The following is a 21,926-nucleotide window of genomic DNA, read 5'->3' on the forward strand; positions in this document are numbered from 1 at the left end:
TCTGTAGTGGAAGGAAGGCGGGGTAGGGGACGGCCTAGGAAAGGTTGGAGAGAGGGGGTAAAGGAGGTTTTGTGTTCGAGGGGCTTAGACTTCCAGCAGGTATGTATGAGCGTGTTTGATAGGAGTGAATGGAGGCAAATGGTTTTTAATACTTGACGTGCTGTTGGAGTGTGAGCAAAGTAACATTTATGAAGGGGTTCAGGGAAACCGGCAGGCCGGACTTGAGTCCTGGAGATGGGAAGTACAGTGCCTGCACTCTGAAGGAGGGGTGTTAATGTTGCAGTTTAAAAACTGTAGTGTAAAGCACCCTTCTGGCAAGACAGTGATGGAGTGAATGATGGTGAAAGTTTTTCTTTTTCGGGCCACCCTGCCTAGGTGGGAATCGGCCAGTGTGATAAAAAAAAATATATATATATTTATATATATATATATATATATATATATATATAAATATATATTTATATATATATATATATATATATATATATATATATATATATATATATATATATATATGTATATATATATATATATATATATATATATATATATATATATATATATATATATATATATATATATATATATATATATATATATGCAATAAGATCACAGTAAACAGGTGATTTCAAAATATGCAAAACAACCACTCTGAAAGAATAGAGAAATTCCAAGCGCTTTCGTGACTACTCACATTATCAAGGAACTAGGAAAGTGAAGCATCCTGGGACACTGACCTTATTTGCACTGACCTTATTTGGTCTGTATACCATGTATATGTACTTATAGTAAATAAAGATATTATTATTATAGTGCTTTAGGATCTCAACTGGAAGGTTAATAACTAAAGAAATTAAAATAAAGATATGTAAATTAACAAAGTTAAAGTTGTCTAGGTGGACAATATCAAAGTGAATAGATTTATATAATATAGGTTGTAAGTTCCTACATTTCTCTTGTATTGCAAAAGTAAGATATATAGCATAATAATGCTGAAGGCACATTTTATATCTTGATGGCTCCTAAGTATCGTCTGGTACATTATCAGCAATTATAAACATAATATTAATATATATACAAGTGAGTGTGTATGAATGTGTACTCACCTATTTGTACTCACCTATTTGTGGTTGCAGGGGTCGAGTCATAGCTCCTGGCCCCACCTCTTTGCTGATTGCTACTAGGCCCTCTCTCTTCCTGCCCCATGAGCTTTATCATACCTCGCCTAAAAACTATGTATGGTTCCCGCCTCCACTACGTCACTTTCTTGGCTATTCCACGGCCTGACTACTCTATGACTGAAGAAATACTTCCTAACATCCCTTTGATTCATCTGAGCCTTCAACTTCCAATTGTGACCTCTTGTGTCTGTGTCCCTTCTCTGGAACATCCCGTCTTTGTCCACCTTGTCTATTCCGTGCTGTATTTTATATGTCATTATCATGTCTCCTGACCCTCCAGTCCTCCAGTGTCGTCAGGCCGATTTCCCTCAAACTTTCTTCATAGAACTATCCCCTTAGCTCTGGGACTAGTCTTGTTGCAAACCTTTGCACTTTCTCTAATTTCTTGACGTGCTTGACTAGGTGTGGATTCCAAACTGGTGCTGCATACTCCAGTATGGGCCTGACTTAAATGTTATACAGAGTCTTGAACGAATCCTTACTGAGGTATCGGAACGCTATCCGTAGGTTTGCCAGACGCCCGTATGCAGCAGCAGTTATCTGACTGATGTGCGCCTCAGGAGATATGCTCGGTGTTATACTCACCCCCAGATCTTTTTCCTTGAGTGAGGTTTGGAGTCTTTGGCCATCTAAACTATATTGTGTCAGCGGTCTTCTTTGTCCTTCCCTAATCTTCATGACTTTGCATTTGGCAGGGTTAAACTCAAGGAGCCAGTTGCTGGACCAGGCTTGCAGCCTGTCCAGGTCTCTTTGTAGTCCTGCCTGATCCTCATCCGATTTGATTCTTCTCATTAACTTCACATCATCTGCAAACAAGGACACTTCTGAGTCTATCCCTTCCGTTATGTCATTCACATATACGTACCAAGAACAGCACAGGTCCTAGGACTGACCCCTGTGGAACCCCGCTTGTCACAGGCGCCCACTCTGACACCTCATCACATACCATGACCCGTTGTTGTCTCCTTGTCAGGTATTCTCTGATCCATTGCAGTGCCTTTCCTGTTATGTGTGCCTGATCCTCTAGCTTTTGCAGTAACCTCTTGTGAGGAACTGTGTTGAAGGCCTTCTTGCAGTCCAAAAAAATGCAGTCGATCCACCCCTCTCTCTCTTGTCTTACTTCTGTCACCTTGTCATAAAACTCCAGTAGGTTTGTGACAGAGGATTTTCCTTCCCTGAAACCGTGCTGGTTGTCAATTATACACTTGTTTCTTTCCAGATGCTCCACCACTCTCCTGATGATCTTCTCCATGACTTTGCATACTAGACACGTTAGTGATACAGGTCTGTAGTTTAGTGCCTCATGTCTGTCTCTCTTTTTAAAAATTGGGATTACATTTGCCCTCTTCCATACCTCAGGGAGTTGCCCAGTTTCAGTTGATGTGCTAAAGTTCTTTGTTAATGGCACACACAGTATCTCTGCTCCCTCTTTAAGGACCCACGGAGAGATGTTGTCTGGTCCCACCGCTTTTGAGGTGTCAAGTTCGCATAGCAGCTTCTTCACCTCCTTGGTTATATGTACCTCATCCAGCACTTGCTGGTGTACCCCCCTGTTCTGATTTCCTGAAGTCTTACTGGTTTCCACTGTAAATACTTCTTTAAATCTCGTGTTAAGCTCCTGTCATACCTCTCGGTCGTTTCTTGTGAAGTCCCCATCACCCTTCCTCAGTCTGATTACCTGGTCCTTGACTGTTGTTTTCCTCCTGATGTGGCTATACAACAGCTTTGGGTCAGACTTGACTTTCCATGCTATGTCATTTTCATAGCATCGAAAGTCAAGTGTATGTATGTGTGTATGTATGTGTGTATGAATGTGTGTATGTATGTATGTGTGTGTGTATGAATGTGTGTATGTATGTGTGTGTGTGTGTATGAATGTGTGTGTGTATGTAGTCCGCTATGTCTCAAGACTCGACTCAACATGTGACTGACTAAACGTCCTCAAATAATCTTTCTTTCTGACCAACCTGGCAATCAGAACAACTTGCTTGAACAGTACGGTAACCATTCGCCGTGGGTGTAGTGGGTACAATATTTGGAATAGTTGTACAACAATGAGTGTAGTGGGTACAATAGTTGGTGTAATGGGTAGAATAGTGGGTGTAGTGGGTACAATAGTGGGTGCAATGGGTACAATAGTGGGTGTATTGAGTACAATAGTGGGTGTAGTCTGTACAACAGTGGGTGTAGTGGGTACAATAGTGGGTGTGATGGGTACAACAGAAGGTTTAGTGTTACACTAGTGAGTGTAGTGGGTACAATAGTGAGTGTAGTAAGTACAAGAGTGAGTGGAGTGGGTACAGCAGTGGGTGTAGTATGTATAACAGTGAGTGGACTGGGTACAAGAGTGATTGTAGTGGGTACAGTAGAGGGTGCAATATGTACAACGGTGAGAGAACTGAGTACAACAATTGGTGTGGAAGGTACAACAGTGAGGGTATCTCTTATGTACCTGCGGGGTAGAAACATTTCGAGGCGTTTCCTTACACCTGTTGTCCTGTTCACGTAGCAGCAAATAGGTACCTGGGTGTTAGTCGACTGGTTTGGGTCGCATTCTGGGGGACAAGATTGATTATCACAATGGAAATAAGTAAGACAGTTCTCGATGACGCACTGACTTTCTTGGGTTATCCTGGATGGCTAACCCTCTGGGGGTTAAAAATCCGAGCGAAATCTTATCTCTTATCTTATCTCTCCTTAAGATGGAGAAATAGAGTAGATAGTGGCAGGCTTCTTGAATTACTATGTCTAGGATCAAAGTGACACAGATGGAAGCTGGAAACAAAGAGAATCCATAGGGGTGAAAGGAAATATTTCTATACGAAATCCTCCTTACCATATCTAAATACTGTTTATCTGTATGCTTCATGGTAAAAACTTAGTCTACACACCCACTACCCTTTCTAAAACCTCCTTGCTCATCTGCAGTCCTGCCACGCTGGCCGGCGTTTCATTAGTAAAAACTCGCATAAGGAGTCACAGTGGTGCCTATGCTAACCTTCTTATGGTGTATAAATATACCTAATTAGATGAATCTTATTGTAACCAGCTGGCCCAGTGGCTATATGCATCAGTCTGGAGTTTTACGACTCACCGCGAGTTCAAGCCTCACCTGTGGTATGGTTTTTTCGGCTCTCCATATTACTGTTAATTCTTTCAATAATACTTTACAATAAACTTTACCGTTTTCACTCAACAGGCTTATTCCCCTATAATTTTAAGCTCTCTTATGTCCCTTCTGCGTTTACTCGAAAGAACTGTACAACTCTTCAATTGCCTCCCAGTATACATAAGGGGAATTACCAATAGACCTCTGGCTGTCTTCACGAAGGCCCTGGACAGACATCTGAAGTCAGTACTTGACCAACCGGGCTGTGGTTCATACGTCAGTTTGCGTACAGCCAGCAGTAACAGCCTGATTGATCAGATCCTGATCCACCACGAGGCCTGGTCTCAGGCCCAGCCGCGGGGTCTTTGACCCCCGAAACCCTCTCCATGTATGCTAGGTACCTTCCTCTATCTCATACATTTATTAAATAAAAGCACCACCTGCCTGCTTTTAACATTTCTGACTTGATCCCATCGATTCCAGCTGTCTTACCCCTTTCATTTTACTCACAGCCTCATGCACCTTCCCCCACACTCACATCTGGTTCTTCTTCACTCCTACAAGATGTTATACCTCTCTGGCCAGTACACAAAATCACAGCTTCTCTTTCTTCATCAGCATTCCAGTTACTAAAAATATTCCCTCCATCTTCCCTATACCTTCAACTCTCCATCTAATAACTCTCCTCTCCTTATTTTTAAGTGTCAGATTCCTTCATTCCCTAGACTTTCTTAACTTATTAATCTCACTCCAAAACTTTTTCTTCTCAATAATATTTGTTGATAACATCCCACCCACTCTCTCATTTGCTTCACTTTTACATTCCTTCACCGGTCTCTTATCCTCGGTTGTTTGTCCTCATACTCCTCTCTCCTTATAACACATTTACTTTGTAGAAAATCTCTCAAATGCTAATTTTTTCTCTCTCATTTTACCTCATCATTCCACCAATCGCTGTTCTTCCCTCCCGCACCCACGTTCCTGTTACCTCACACTTCAGCTGAACACTTACACTGCATTTTAAATCTATCCCGTACCTCTTCGACCTTATTGCCTAGGCTCTCGCTAGCCAATTTTTCACCAAATATTTGTTTATATCTTACCCTAACTGCCTCCTATTTTGGTTTATAAACCTTTACTATTTTCTTACTTCATGATTACATTCTCCTTGTATTCCATTAACCTTTTAGTCTTATATTAGAGTAATAGTAATAATTTTCATTATTTCATCAGTATGCGCCATTGGGATCAGTATGCGCCATTTTTTTTATTCTACTTACAAAACTAGAGTACAATACCTGAGATCACATGACTTACCACTTGAGGTTAAACACAAGTGACTATATCCCCAAAATTCGCTATTTGGGGATAACGAATTAGAATACGAGTGACTGTTGCAGCAGTACTAGCTACTTGCTCATTTTGTTATTATTATTATTAACACACTGGCCGATTCCCACCAAGGCAGGGTGGCCCTAAAAAGAAACACTTTCAACAAACAATAAACTCCATCACTGTCTTGCCAGAAGGGTGCTTTACAGTACAGTTTTTAAACTGCAACATTAAAACCCATCATTCAGAGTGCAGGCACTGTACTTCCCATCTCCAGGACTCAAGTCCGGCCTGCCGGTTTCCCTGAACCTCTTCATAAATGTTACTTTGCTCACACTCCAACAGCACATCATGTATTAAAAACCATTTGTCTCCATTCACTCCTATCAAATACGCTCACGCATGCCTGCTGGAAGTATAAACCCCACGCACACAAAACCTCTTTTACCCCCTCCCTCCAACCTTTCCTAGGACGACCCCTACCCCGCCTTCCTTCCACAACAGACTGATACACTCTTGAAGTCATTCTGTTTCGCTCCATTCTACATGTCTGAACCACCTCAACAACCATTCCTAAGCCCTCTGGACAACAGTTTTGGAAATCCTGCACCTCCTCCTAACTTCCAAACTACGAATTCTCTGCATTATATTCACACCACATATTGCCCTCAGACATGACATCTCCACTGCCTCCAGCCTTCTCCTCGCTGCAACATTCATCACCCATGCTTTACACCCATATAAGAGCGTTGGTAAAACTATACTCTCATACAATCCCCTCTTTGCCTCCAAGGACAAAGTTCTTTGTCTCCACAGACTCCTAAGTGCACCGCTCACCCTTTTCCCCTCATCAGTTCTATGATTCACCTCATCTTTCATAGACCCATCCACTGACACGTCCACTACCAAATATCTGATTACATTCACCTCCTCCATACTCTCTCTCTCAAATCTGATATCCAATCTTTCATCACCTAATTTTTTTGTTATCCTCATAACTTTACTCTTTCCTGCATTCACTTTTAATTTTCTTCTTTTACATACCCTACCAAATTCATCCACCAACCTCTGCAACTTCTCTTCAGAATCTCCCAAGAGCACAGTGTCGTCAGCAAAGAGCAACTGTGACAACTCCCACTTTATGTGTGATTCCTTATCTTTTAACTCCACGCCTCTTGCCAAGACCCCCGCATTTACTTCTCTTACAACTCCATCTATAAATATATTAAACAACCACGGTGACATCACACATCCTTGTCTAAGGACTACTTTTACTGGAAAATAATCTCCCTCTTTCCTACATACTCTAACTTGAGCCTCACTATCCTCGTAAAAGCTCTTCACTGCTTTCAGTAATCTACCTCCTATACCATACACCTGCAACATCTGCCACATTGCCCCCCTATCCACCCTGTCACACGCCTTTTCCAAATCCATAAATGCCACAAAGACCTCTTTAGCCTTATCTAAATACTGTTCACTTATATGTTTCACTGTAAACACCTGGCCCACACACCCCTTACCTTTCCTAACGCCTCCTTGTTCATCTGCTATCCTATTCTCCGTCTTACTCTTAATTCTTTCAACAATAACTCTAAAATACACTTTACCAGGTATACTCAACAGGCTTATCCCCCTATAATTTTTGAACTCTCTTTTGTCCCCTTTGCCTTTATACAAAGGAACTATGCATGCTCTCTGCCAATCCCTAGGTACCTTACCCTCTTCCATACATTTATTAAATAATAGCACCAACCACTCCAAAACTATATCCCCACCTGCTTTTAACATTTCTATCCTTATCCCATCAATCCCCTTTCATTTTACCTACTGCCTCACGAACTTCCTCCACACTCACAACTAGCTCTTCGTCACTCCTACAAGATGTTATTCCTCCTTGCCCTATACACGAAATCACAGCTTCCCTATCTTCATCAACATTTAATAATTTCTCAAAATATTCCCTCCATCTTCCCAATACCTCTAACTCTCAATTTAATAAGTCTCCTCTCCTATTTTTAACTGACAAATCCATTTGTTCTCTAGGCTTCCTTAACTTGTTAATCTCACTCCAAAACTTTTTCTTATTTTCAATAAAATTTGTTGATAAAATCTCACCCACTCTCATTTGCTCTCTTTTTACATTGCTTCGCCACTCTCTTAACCTCTCTCTTTTTCTCCAAGTACTCTTCCCTCCTTGTATCACTTCTACTTTGTAAAAACTTCCCATATGATAACTCTTTCTCCCTTAGTACTCATTTTACATCATCATTCCACCAATCGCTCCTCTTCCCTCCCGAACCCACTTTCCTGTAACCACAAACTTCTTCTGAAGACTCTAACACTACATTTTTAAACCTACCCCATACCTCTTCGACCCCATTGCCTATGCTCTCATTAGCCCATCTATCCTCCAATAGCTGTTTATATCTTACCCTAACTGCCTCCTCTTTTAGTTTATAAACCTTCACCTCTCTCTTCTCTGATGCTTCTATTCTCCTTGTATCCCTTCTACCTTTTACTCTCAGTGTAGCTACACCTAAAAAGTGATCTGATATATCTGTGGCTCCTCTATAAACATGTACATCCTGAAGTCTACTCAACAGTCTTTTATCTACCAATACATAATCCAACAAACTACTGTCATTTCTCCCTACATCATATCTTGTATACTTATTTATCCTCTTTTTCTTAAAATATGTATTACTTATAACTAAACCCCTTTCTATACAAAACTCAATCAAAGGGTATCCATTATCATTTACACCTGGCACCCCCAAACTTACCTACCACCCCCTCTCTAAAAGTTTCTCCTACTTTAGCATTCAGGTCCCCTACCACAATTACTCTCTCACTTTGTTCAAAGGTTCCTATACATTCACTTAACATCTCCCAAAATCTCTCTCTCTCCTCTACATTCCTCTCTTCTCCAGGTGCATACACGCTTATTATGACCCACGTTTTGCATCCAACCTTTACTTTAATCCACATAATCCTTGAATTTACACATTCATATTCTCTTTTCTCCTTCCTTAACTGATCCTTCAACATTATTGCTACCCCTTCCTTAGCTCTAACTCTCTCAGATACTCCAGATTTAATCCCATTTATTTCCCCCCACCGAAACTCCCCTACCCCCTTCAGCTTTGTTTCGCTTAGGGCCTTTACATCCAACTTCTTTTCATTCATAGCATCAGCAATCATCTGTTTCTTGTCATCCACACTACATCCACACACATTCAAGCATCCCAGTTTTATAAAGTTTTTCTTTTTCTCTTTTTTAGTAAATGTTTACAGGAGAAGGGGTTACTAGCCCATTGCTCCCGGCATTTTAGTCGCCTCATACGACACGCATGGCTTACTAGTTATTACTACTACGAGACTGCTCACCTGGATATAATTCTCTAGAATAAAAGTGATACTGCCTCAAAACTATACCCTTAGCGGTAACACGAGTTACTACCCTTAAAACTTGACACATGTTGATAACGTATCAGAGCACAAGTGACTGCTCCCACTAGACTGACACATGTTGATAACATATCAGAGCACAAGTGACTGCTCCCACAAGACTGACACTTGTTAATAACATATCTGAACACAAGTGACTGCTCCCACAAGACTGACACATGTTGATAACATATCAGAGCACAAGTGACTGCTCCCACAAGACTGACACTTGTTGATAACAAAGAACACAAGTGACTGCTCCCACAAGACTGACAACATGAGGATAAAATACTTCAACAACCAGTTACTACTGACTGAAGGCAGGTCACGTTAAAATACCATTCCAGAGCATCAGTGGCTTCTGCCACAAGATAGGCAACAGGAGGATAATATACCTGAGCACCGATGACAACTGTCATAACACTGGCTACATGAGGATAACTTACTTGAGCACAAGTAACTACTGTCATAACACTGGCTACAAGAGGATAACTTACTTGAGCACAGGTGACTACTGTCACAAGACTGACCACTGCCAGAAGCAACCGCACCCTCGACACCATGGTGACGCAGCAAAGAGTGTGTGATGTTTGACAGTTTCCTTCCAGCTTATATACTCACAATCCTCCCTCTCCACCACTCCGCCCTCCCCCTCTCTCCATGCCCCACTACCCCTCCTGCACTTCCCCTCCCCCACTCCCCCTGTTAAAACATCTGCAAGAATGCTTACAGTTATAAACATTTTTATATATACATAAGAATGTTTTGGAGTATAAATTTAATGTTTATAATGAAAAAGAAATGCTCATAATGACCATAATTCTATATGGAATACAACAAGTTATTCATCATTTCCAAATATTTGACGCGGGGTCACAAAAGCAGGTACTTTTGCAGCTAGAGTTTATTTCCTCATTTACTGATAGGGTAAAATAATTATTATGTATAAAATATCCACGACTGATATCGTTAACCTCTACTGAACATACGTCTTGTGTCACAGCTTAATGATACCAACTTAAAATATTCTGACTGTACTCTGATTAATTTGCTTCATTTCATTGATGTGATATATTTTTTTAGTTTTATTTATTATTATCACACTGGCCGATTCCCACCAAGGCAGGGTGGCCCGAAAAAGAAAAACTTTCACCATCATTCACTCCATCACTGTCTTGCCAGAAGAGTGCTTTACACTACAGTTTTTAAACTGCAACATTAACACCCCTCCTTCAGAGTGCAGGCACTGTACTTCCCATCTCCAGGACTCAAGTCCGGCCTGCCGGTTTCCCTGAATCCCTTCATAAATGTTACTTTGCTCACACTCCAACAGCACGTCAAGTATTAAAAACCATTTGTCTCCATTCACTCCTATCAAACACGCTCACGCATGCCCGCTGGAAGTCCAAGCCCCTCGCACACAAAACCTCTTTTACCCCCTCCCTCCAACCTTTCCTAGGCCGACCCCTACCCCGCCTTCCTTCCACTACAGACTGATACACTCTTGAAGTCATTCTGTTTCGCTCCATTCTCTCTACATGTCTGAACCACCTCAACAACCCTTCCTCAGCCCTCTGGACAACAGTTTTGGTAATCCCTCACCTCCTCCTAACTTCCAAACTGCGAATTCTCTGCATTATATTCACACCACACATTGCCCTCAGACATTACATCTCCACTGCCTCCAGCCTTCTCCTAGCTGCAACATTCATCACCCATGCTTCACATCCATATAAGAGCGTTGGTAAAACTATTCTCTCATACATTCCCCTCTTTGCCTCCAAGGACAAAGTTCCTTGTCTCCACAGACTCAAAAGTGGACCACTCATCCTTTTCCGCTCATCAATTCTATGATTCACCTCATCTTTCATAGACCCATCCACTGACACGTCCACTCCCAGATATCTGAATACATTCATCTCCTCCATACTCTCTCCCTCGAATCTGATATCCAATCTTTCATCACCTAATCTTTTTGTTATCCTCATAACCTTACTCTTTCCTATATTCACTTTTAATTTTCCTCTTTTGCATACCCTACCAAATTCATCCACCAACCTCTGCAACTTCTCTTCAGAATCTCCCAAGAGCACAGTGTCATCAGCAAAGAGCAACTGTGACAACTCCCACTTTATGTGTGATTCTTTATCTTTTAACTCCACGCCTCTTGCCAAGACCCTCGCATTTACTTCTCTTACAACAACATCTATAAATATATTAAACAACCACAGTGACATCACACATCCTTGTCTAAGGACTACTTTAACTGAGAAATAATTTCCCTCTTTCCTGCATACTCTAGTCTAACTTAAGCCTCACTATCCTCGTAAAAACTCTTCACTGCTTTCAGTAACCTACCTCCTACACCATAAACCTGCAACATCTGCCACATTGCCCCCCCTATCCACCCTGTCATACGCCTTTTCCAAATCCATAAATGCCACAAATACCTTTTAGCTTTATCTAAATTCTGTTCACTTATATATTTCACTGTAAACACCTGGTCCACACACCCCCTACCTTTCCTAAAGCCTCCTTGTTTATCTGGTATCCTATTCTCCGTCTTACTCTTAATTCTTCAATAACAACTCTACCATACACTTTACCAGGTATACTCAACAGACTTATCCCCCTATAATTTTTGCAGTCTCTTTTGTCCCCTTTGCCTTTATACAAAGGAACTATGCATGCTCTCTGCCAATCCCTAGGTACCTTACCCTCTTCCATACATTTATTAAATAATTGCACCAACCACTACAAAACTATATCCCCACCTGCTTTCAACATTTCCATCTTTATCCCATCAATCCCGGCTGCCTTACCCCCTTTCATTTTACCTACTGCCTCACGAACTTCCCTCACACTCCCAACTGGCTCTTCGTCACTCCTACAAGATGTTATTCCTCTTTGCCCTATACACGAAATCACAGCTTCCCTATCTTCATCAACATTTAACAATTCCTCAAAACATTCCCTCCATCTTAACAAAACCTCTACCTCTCCATTTAATAACTCTCCTCTCCTAATTTTAACTGACAAATCCATTTGTTCTCTAGGCTTCCTTAACTTGTTAATCTCACTCCAAAACTTTTTCTTATTTTCAACAAAATTTGTTGATAACATCTCACCCACTCTCTCATTTGCTCTCTTTTTACATTGCTTCACCACTCTCTTAACCTCACTCTTTTTCTCCATATATTCTTCCCTCCTTGCATTACTTCTACTTTGTAAAAACTTCTCATATGCTAACTTTTTCTCCCTTACTAATCTCTTTACATCATCATTCCACCAATAGCTCCTCTTCCCTCCTGCACCCACTTTCCTGTAACCACAAACTTCTGCTGAACACTCTAACACTACAATCTTAAACCTACCCTATACCTCTTCGACCCCATTGCCTATGCTCTCCTTAGCCCATCTATCCTCCAATAGCTGTCTCCTCTTTCAGTTTACAAACCTTCACCTCTCTCTTCCCTGATGCTTCTATTCTCCTTGTATCCCATCTACCTTTTACTCTCAGTGTAGCTACAACTAGAAAGTGATCTGATATATCTGTTGCCCCTCTATAAACATGTACATCCTGAAGTCTACTCAACAGTCTTTTATCTACCAATACATCATCCAACAATTACTGTCATTTCGTCCTACATCATATTTTGTACACTTATTTATCCTCTTTTTCTTAAAATATGTATTACCTATAACTAAACCCCTTTCTATACAAAGTTCAATCAAAGGGCTCCGATTATCATTTACACCTGGCACCCTAAACTTACCTACCACCCCGTCTCCAAAAGTTTCTCCTACTTTAGCATTCAAGTCCCCTACCACAATTACTCTCTCACTTGGTTCAAAGGTTCCTATGCATTCATGATACATATATATACATACATGATATATATATATATATATATATATATATATATATATATATATATATATATATATATATATATATATATATATATAAATATATATTTATATATAAATATATATGTATATATATATATATATATATATATATATATATATTTATATATATATATATATATATGTATATATATATATATATATATATATATATATATATATATATATAAATATATATATATATATGTATATATATATATATATATATATATATATATATATATATATATATATATATATATATATATATATATATATATATATATATATATATATATATATATATATATATATATATATATGTATATATATATATATATATATATATATATATATATATATATATATATATATATATATATATATATATATATATATATATATATATACATATATATATATATACATATATATATATATATATGTATATATATATATATATATATATATATATATATATATATATATATATATATATATATATATATATATATATATATATATATATGTATACATATATGTCGTGCCGAATAGGCAGAACTTCCGATCTTAGTTTAAATAGCAACGCTCATCTAGCCATATAGGACAAGTGAAAATTTGTGTAAGCAATAATTTCGCCAAAATCATTCCGAACCTAACGAAAAAAATATATTTCACTGTGTTTGTTTAGTATTTAATTACTGTAAACAAATCTAAAATACATTTAGTTGGGTTAGAATAATATAAATTGTTCTTGTTATAAAAAGGTTAGGTAAGTTTTCTAAGATTCTTTTGGTGCAAAATTAAAAATTTTTACAAAATCATTAATGAAAAAAATATATCTTTAAACTGTAAGAAAAAATTTCAGAAAGGACTTAATTTTAAATGAGTTCTTGCTAATTGACCAGTTTTACATATTTGGCACGACATATATATATATGTATATATATGTATATATATATATATATATATATATATATATATATATATATATATATATATATATATATATATATATATATATATATATATATATAAAGTGTAAAACTTTATAAAACTGGGATGCTTGAATGTGCGTGGATGTAGTACAGATGACAAGAAACAGATGATTGCTGATGTTATGAATGAAAAGAAGTTGGATGTCCTGGCCCTAAGTGAAACAAAGCTGAAGGGGGTAGGGGAGTTTCGGTGGGGGTAAATAAATGGGATTAAATCTGGAGTATCTGAGAGAGTTAGAGCAAAGGAAGGGGTAGCAGTAATGCTGAATGAGCAGTTATGGAAGGAGAAAAGAGAATATGAATGTGTAAATGCAAGAATTATGTGGATTGAAGTAAAGGTTGGATGCGAGAAGTGGGTCATAATAAGCGTGTATGCACCTGGAGAAGAGAGGAATGCAGAGGAGAGAGAGAGATTTTGGGAGATGTTAAGTGAATGTATAGGAGCCTTTGAAACAAGTGAGAGAGTAATTGTGGTAGGGGACCTGAATGCTAAAGTAGGAGAAACTTTTAGAGAGGGTGTGGTAGGTAAGTTTGGGGTGCCAGGTGTAAATGATAATGGGAGCCCTTTGATTGAACTTTGTATAGAAAGGGGTTTAGTTATAGGTATTACATATTTTAAGAAAAAGAGGATAAGTATACAAGATATGATGTAGGGCGAAATGACAGTAGTTTGTTGGATTATATATTGGTAGATAAAAGTCTGTTGAGTAGACTTCAGGATGTACATGTTTATAGAGGAGCCACAGAAATATCAGATCACTTTCTAGTTGTAGCTACACTGAGAGTAAAAGGTAGATGGGATACAAGGAGAATAGAAGCATCAGGGAAGAGAGAGGTGAAGGTTTATAAACTAAAAGAGGAGGCAGTTAGGGAAAGATATAAACAGCTATTGGAGGATAGTTGGGCTAATGAGAGCATGGGTTGAAGAGGTATGGGGTAGGTTTAAAAATGTAGTGTTGGAGTGTTCAGCAGAAGTTTGTGGTTACAGGGAAGTGGGTGCGGGAGGGAAGAGGAGCGATTGGTGGAATGATGATGTAAAGAGAGTAGTAAGGGAGAAAAAGTTAGCATATGAGAAGTTTTTACAAAGTAGAAGTGATGCAAGGAGGGAAGGGTATATGGAGAAAAAGAGAGAGGTTAACAGAGTGGTGAAGCAATGTAAAAAGAGAGCAAATGAGAGAGTGGGTGAGATGTTATCAACAAATTTTGTTGAAAATAAGAAAAAGTTTTGGAGTGAGATTAACAAGTTTAGGAAGCCTAGAGAACAAATGGATTTGTCAGTTAAAAATAGAAGAGGAGAGTTATTAAATGGAGAGTTAGAGGTATTGGGAAGATGGAGGGAATATTTTGAGGAATTGTTAAATGTTAATGAAGATAGGGAAGCTGTGATTTCGTGTATAGGGCAAGGAGGAATAACATCTTGTAGGAGTGAGGAAGACCCAGTTGTGAGTGTGGGGGAAGTTCGTGAGGCAGTAGGTAAAATGAAAGGGGGTAAGGCAGCCGGGATTGATGGGATAAAGATAGAAATGTTAAAAGCAGGTGGGGATATAGTTTTGGAGTGGTTGGTGCTATTATTTAATAAATGTATGGAAGAGGGTAAGGTACCTAGGGATTGGCAGAGAGCATGCATAGTTCCTTTGTATAAAGGCAAAGGGGACAAAAGAGAGTGCAAAAATTATAGGGGGATAAGTCTGTTGAGTATTCCTGGTAAAGTGTATGGTAGAGATATTACTGAAAGAATTAAAAGTAAGAGTGAGAATAGGATAGCAGATGAACAAGGAGGCTTTAGGAAAGGTAGGGGGTGTGTGGACCAGGTGTTTACAGTGAAACATATAAGTGAACAGTATTTAGATAAGGCTAAAGAGGTCTTTGTGGCATTTATGAATTTGGAAAAGGCGTATGACAGGGTGGATAGGGAGGCAATGTGGCAGATGTTGCAGGTTTATGGTGTAGAAGGTAGATTACTGAAAGCAGTGAAGAGTTTTTACGAGGATAGTGAGGCTCAAGTTAGAGTACATAGGAAAGAGGGAAATTATTTCCCAGTAAAAGTAGGCCTTAGACAAGGATGTGTGATGTCACCGTGGTTGTTTAATATATTTATAGATGGGGTTGTAAGAGAAGTAAATGCGAGGGTCTTGACAAGAGGCGTGGAGTTAAAAGATAAAGAATCACACATAAAGTGGGAGTTGTCACAGTTGCTCTTCGCTGATGACACTGTGCTCTTGGGAGATTCTGAAGAGAAGTTGCAGAGATTGGTGGATGAATTTGGTAGGGTGTGCAAAAGAAGAAAATTAAAAGTGAATACAGGAAAGAGTAAGGTTATGAGGATAAAAATATTAGGTGATGAAAGACTGGATATCAGATTGGAGGGAGAGTGTATGGAGGAGGTGAATGTATTCAAATACTTGGGAGTGGACGTGTCAGCGGATGGGTCTATGAAGGATGAGGTGAATCATAGAATTGATGAGGGGAAAAGGGTTAGTGGTGCACTTAGGAGTCTGTGGAGACAAAGAACTTTGTCCTTGGAGGCAAAGAGGGTAATGTATGAGAGTATAGTTTTACCAACACTCTTATATGGGTGTGAAGCATGGGTGATGAATGTTGCAGCGAGGAGAAGGCTGGAGGCAGTGGAGATGTCATGTCTGAGGGCAATGTGTGGTGTGAATATAATGCAGAGAATTCGTAGTTTGGAAGTTAGTAGGAGGTGTGGGATTACCAAAACTGTTGTCCAGAGGGCTGAGGAAGGGTTGTTGAGGTGGTTTGGACATGTAGAGAGAATGGAGCGAAACAGATTGACTTCAAGAGTGTATCAGTCTGTAGTGGAAGGAAGGCGGGGTATGGGTCGGCCTAAAAAAGGTTGGAGGGAGGGGGTAAAGGAGGTTTTGTGTGCGAGGGGCTTCGACTTCCAGCAGGCGTGCGTGAGCGTGTTTGATAGGAGTGAATGGAGACGAATGGTTTTTAATACTTTATGTGCTGTTGGAGTGTGAGCAAAGTTACATTTATGAAGGGGTTCAGGGAAACCAGCAGGCCGGACTTGAGTCCTGGAGATGGTAAGTACAGTGCCTGCACTCTGAAGGACGGGTGTTAATGTTGCAGTTTAAAAACTGTAGTGTAAAGCATCCTTCTGGCAAGACAGTGATGGACTGAATGATGGAGAAAGTTTTTCTTTTTCGGGCCACCCTGCCTTGGTGGGAATCGGCCAGTTTGATAATAAAAAAAAATATATATATATACATATATATATATATATATATATATATATATATATATATATATATATATATATATATATATAAATACATATATATATATATACATATATATATATATATATATATATATATATATATATATATATATATATATATATATATATATATATATATATATATATATATATATTTATATATATATATATGTCGTGCCGAATATGTAAAACTGGTCAATTAGCAAGAACTCATTTAAAATTAAGTCCTTGGCTTAAATAGCAATGCTCATCTTGCCATATAGGACAAGTGAAAATTTGTGTATGCAATAATTTCGCCAAAATCATTCTGAACCTAACAAAAAAAATATACTTCAGAGGGTTTGTTTATTATTAAATTATTGAAAACAAATCTAAAATATATTTAGTTGGGTTAGGCTATAATAAATTGCTCTTGTTATAATAAGGTTAGGTAAGTTTTCCAAGATTCTTTTGGTGCCAAATTAAAAAATTTTACATTAACATTAATGAAAGAAATATATCTTTAAACGTATAAGAAAAAAATTCAGAAAGGACTTATTTTTAAATGAGTTCATGCTAATTGACCAGTTTTACATATTTGGCACGACATATATATATATATATATATATATATATATATATATATATATATATATATATATATATATATATATATATATATATATATATATATATATATATATATGCAAAAGAACCACTCTGAAAGAATAGAGAAATTCCAAGCGCTTTCGTGACTACTCACATTATCAAGGAACATAGTTCCTTGATAATGTGAGTAGTCACGAAAGCGCTTGGAATTTCTCTATTCTTTCAGAGTGGTTGTTTTGCATATTCTGAAATCACCTGTTTACTGTGATCTTATTGCATATATATATATATATATATATATATATATATATATATATATATATATATATATATATATATATATATATATATATATATATATATATATACATATATATATAAATATATATATATATATATATATATATATATATATATATATATATATATATATATATATATATATATATATATATATATATATATATATATGTATATAAAGTAGTGATGAAGGCGGCTCAGTGGCTCATGCGGCAGAGTGGCTTCCTTTTCCTGAGCGGTCTCTGTGGCAGAGTGGCTTCCTCCTGAAAAGGGCTGTGGCTGAGTGGCTCCTTTTCCTGGGTGGCTCCTTTTCACACCTATATGCTAATGACCTTAACCTCGCCCTCAAGACCACCTCACCTTCGAGACCACCTCACCCTCGAGACCACCTCACCCTCAACCCCCACCCTCAAGCCCCCACCCACGACCCCCACCCGCGCCCCCGCGCCCCCCCGCCTGCGCCCCCGCGCCCCGATGACCCCCCCCCCCCGCCCCTGCACCCCCAAGCCCGCCCCTCGCGCCCGCCTGCACCCCTCCCGCCCGGCCGTCGCGCCCGACCGTGCCTTCTGCTGCGCCTTCTGCAGCGTCGTCCGGGTCGCCCCCGCGCCCCGAATTTTTTTCCGATTTTTTTCGATTTTTTTTTTAATTTCATTTTATTGTGCTCTCCACATCCTCGAATCAAGTTTTTGGATTCCCCCTCTCACTTTCACCCCCACCCCAAATTTTTTCGAATTTTTCTCGATAATACAAAGACTCCAATTCCTCGGATCAAGTTTTCTCGATATCAATAATACAAAGATTTCCCTCACCATCCACTTCTACCCTCTATGTCCAAGTATTTCTCCTCCATCTCCTCGGGATCAAGTTTTTCTCGATAATACAAAGACTCCATCTCCTCAGGATCAAGTTTTTCTATATATAAAATAATACAAAGTCTCTAATTCCTTGGATCAAGCTTTTCTCGATAATACAAAGACTCCATCTCCTTGGATCAAAGTTTTTCTCGATAATACAAAGACTCCATCTCCTCGGATCAAGTTTTTGGATTCCCCCCTCTCAGAGTAAGCATTCAAATGAACTCCTCCTATGGGGCATGGTACTTTCTCTTACTACAGGTCTAAACAAGTGTGACGTCACCCCACCTGTCTTTACTCGGCGGTCAGTGACGTCACGTGATGACCTCACACATACAGGTTGAATCTTGTCGACTTCCCCCTATGTCAGTGACGTCACGTGATGACCCCGCACACAGGCTGAATCTTGTCTAGCAGACATTAACTTAAAAGGCAGGATAACACTATTTATTATACAATCAATGCATTTCATATACAACATAGGGAAAACATTTTCACTCTTAACCCAGGATAACCCAAATAATTTCACATTTTCTCGTTAATACCCACAAAAATCCACAATTTCTTTACAAAATACAACACAAGTCTAGACATTGTTCTCGTTTTAACTATTTCATCAGAAAAAGCTGGATCTACGCCAGGACGTCACATTGACCTGGACAATCTACACTGCTACAGCTGCACTACAAGTACTGTATCACCTATGAGTGGTTGTTTGGGTGTGGGGTCCAGGTTCCAATTAACCGCCAAGCTGATTGTGAATGGTCTAACTCTCATAGCACGATAAAGAATAGGCACTCAAGTATTCAATAAGGTTTAGCAAGTGGTAATCCATTGAACAAGGCGATTAACTCACTATAAGCAGGTCGATATAGGCAACACTGCAAGGGAGTCAGGTCACAAGAGGTTGTGGACTAAGCGACAACTGAGAATCTACATTACACTCCAAGCACAAGCCACCTACTTTTCAGACACATAATAAACCCACACATAATTCGACACATAATTACACACACACACACACACACACACACACACACACACACACACACACACACACACACACACACACGCACACACTCACACACACACACACACACACACACACACACACACACACACACACACACACACATACACACACCCACACACCCACATACACACATACACACATACACACACACACACACACACACACACTTACACACACACACACACACACACATACACACACCCACATACACACATACACACACACACACACACACACACACACACACACACACACACACACACACACACACACTGTAAGTGCGGTAAGTCCCAGGAGGTTGGGGTGTCAGGTCACAAGAAGGTGTGGGCAGCCAAGGACCACTGAGACTTACCTTAAACGCACAAGCCACCTACCTTTCAGTACATAATAAACCCACACATAATTCCACACACAATTACACACAAAATTACACACTCACACACACACACACACACACACACACACACACACACACACACACACACACACACACACACACACACACACACACAAATCCAGACACACATAAACTCCCCCCTCACCACCGACATCTCACTACTTCCCCTGATCCCTCCCCTCCCTCGATCACCCTCCCCTCCCCCGTTCACCCCAAACCCTCCCCACCCCTCCCCACTCAGCTCCCACATAGCCACAGTTCCTCCACTACTTCCCCCCCCCACACTCCGACACACACACTACTAACCTAACATACAGAACTACATAGGTTTTCCACTCTGAGGCAATCAGGATAAAACAAAAATGGGTTGCCAGAGAGCAACAAGAAAAACCAAGGGACAGGAGGAGGAAAATGCAAAGGAAGATTGGGCAGCAGAGCTCATAAAATGGGATCATGAATGGGAAAAGAAACTAGAAGAACTTAGCATGAGAATGGAAGAGAGGATAGATATGGAAAGCAGGAAGTGGGAGGTGCATGTCAAAGCAGCAGAAGCTAGGATACAGAGTTTAGAAGAGGAATTGAAAAATCTGAAACAGCCTAAAGAACTAAAGAACATTTTGGGATTGACAACAGAGACTGCTACCTCAGCCACAAATAAGGGGACTGTAGGGAAAGAAGGGGCACAACTGCATGGAGATGCTCTATCAGAGGAGACTGTAGCAAATGAAAGAGCTAAGCTTTATGTGGAGGCCCTAACAGACAACAACAGAGCCCAAGGAAAGCCGAGAAGGGAAAATGACAGGCCACTGAGCCCAAGTACATTAGCCAGTGAAACTGATGAAAGGAAAGCTGCAGTGGAGGAAACCAAATTAAATGAGGGGATACACAGGGATATGCAGTGGGAGAATGAAAGGGTGAGGTCAGTCTTTGTGTATGGGCTCCAGGAAGTCGAAGGGGAAACATATGAAGCAAGAAAACAAGGGAAAAAAAAGCAATTGAAAGCATCGTGAAAGCAATAGGAGAAGACGATATGACCCAGCTGGAAAATTTTCAGAGAATAGGGGGGTTTGTAAAAAAAAGAACCCGGCCAGTGAGAGTGACCTTCAAGGCAGAAGCGACTCGGACCAGGATCCTGCAGGAGAAAGCACGATTAAGGGACATGACGGCATACAGGAGGGTGTATCTCGACCGCGACAGAACACAAGAAGAAAGGAAGAAACTGAGAGAGATGGTACAAAGGCGAAAGGAGGAAAGAGAGGGGATGGAGAAGACAGACAGGAGATCCCAGACCCAGGAAGAAGATCAAATACAGCCTCCCTCACAACTTCCTATAGAAGCCTCCCAACCAGGTCAACCCCAGTGCAACCAAACACTCTAAATCAAAACACCCATGCCACATCCAATGCCCCCACCCACTACATTACAAACTTCACCCCCACAGCAACAACCCATAGTTCCTTACCAGGTCTCCCACTTCCCCAACCCCAATATACTTCCCAGACCACAGTCTTAGAAAAGAAGTTGAAGGTGT

At 39.6% G+C, this 21,926-nt stretch overlaps 1 protein-coding gene across 1 annotated transcript in view; it reads right to left on the minus strand.

The window, feature by feature from the left end:
* The window catches only part of LOC138854347 (blastula protease 10-like), a 106,443-nt gene extending 96,766 nt beyond the window's left edge, over nucleotides 1–9,677 (minus strand). The window contains exon 1 of the mRNA XM_070096963.1: nucleotides 9,570–9,677. Within this exon, the coding sequence (XP_069953064.1) occupies nucleotides 9,570–9,635 (66 nt within the window). The 5' untranslated portion in view covers nucleotides 9,636–9,677. The remainder of the gene's footprint in view (nucleotides 1–9,569) is intronic.
* Between the last annotated feature and the right edge of the window lie 12,249 nt (nucleotides 9,678–21,926).

Source organism: Cherax quadricarinatus, chromosome 55 (genome assembly GCF_038502225.1).
Source record: "Cherax quadricarinatus isolate ZL_2023a chromosome 55, ASM3850222v1, whole genome shotgun sequence".
NCBI lineage: Eukaryota > Metazoa > Arthropoda > Malacostraca > Decapoda > Parastacidae > Cherax > Cherax quadricarinatus.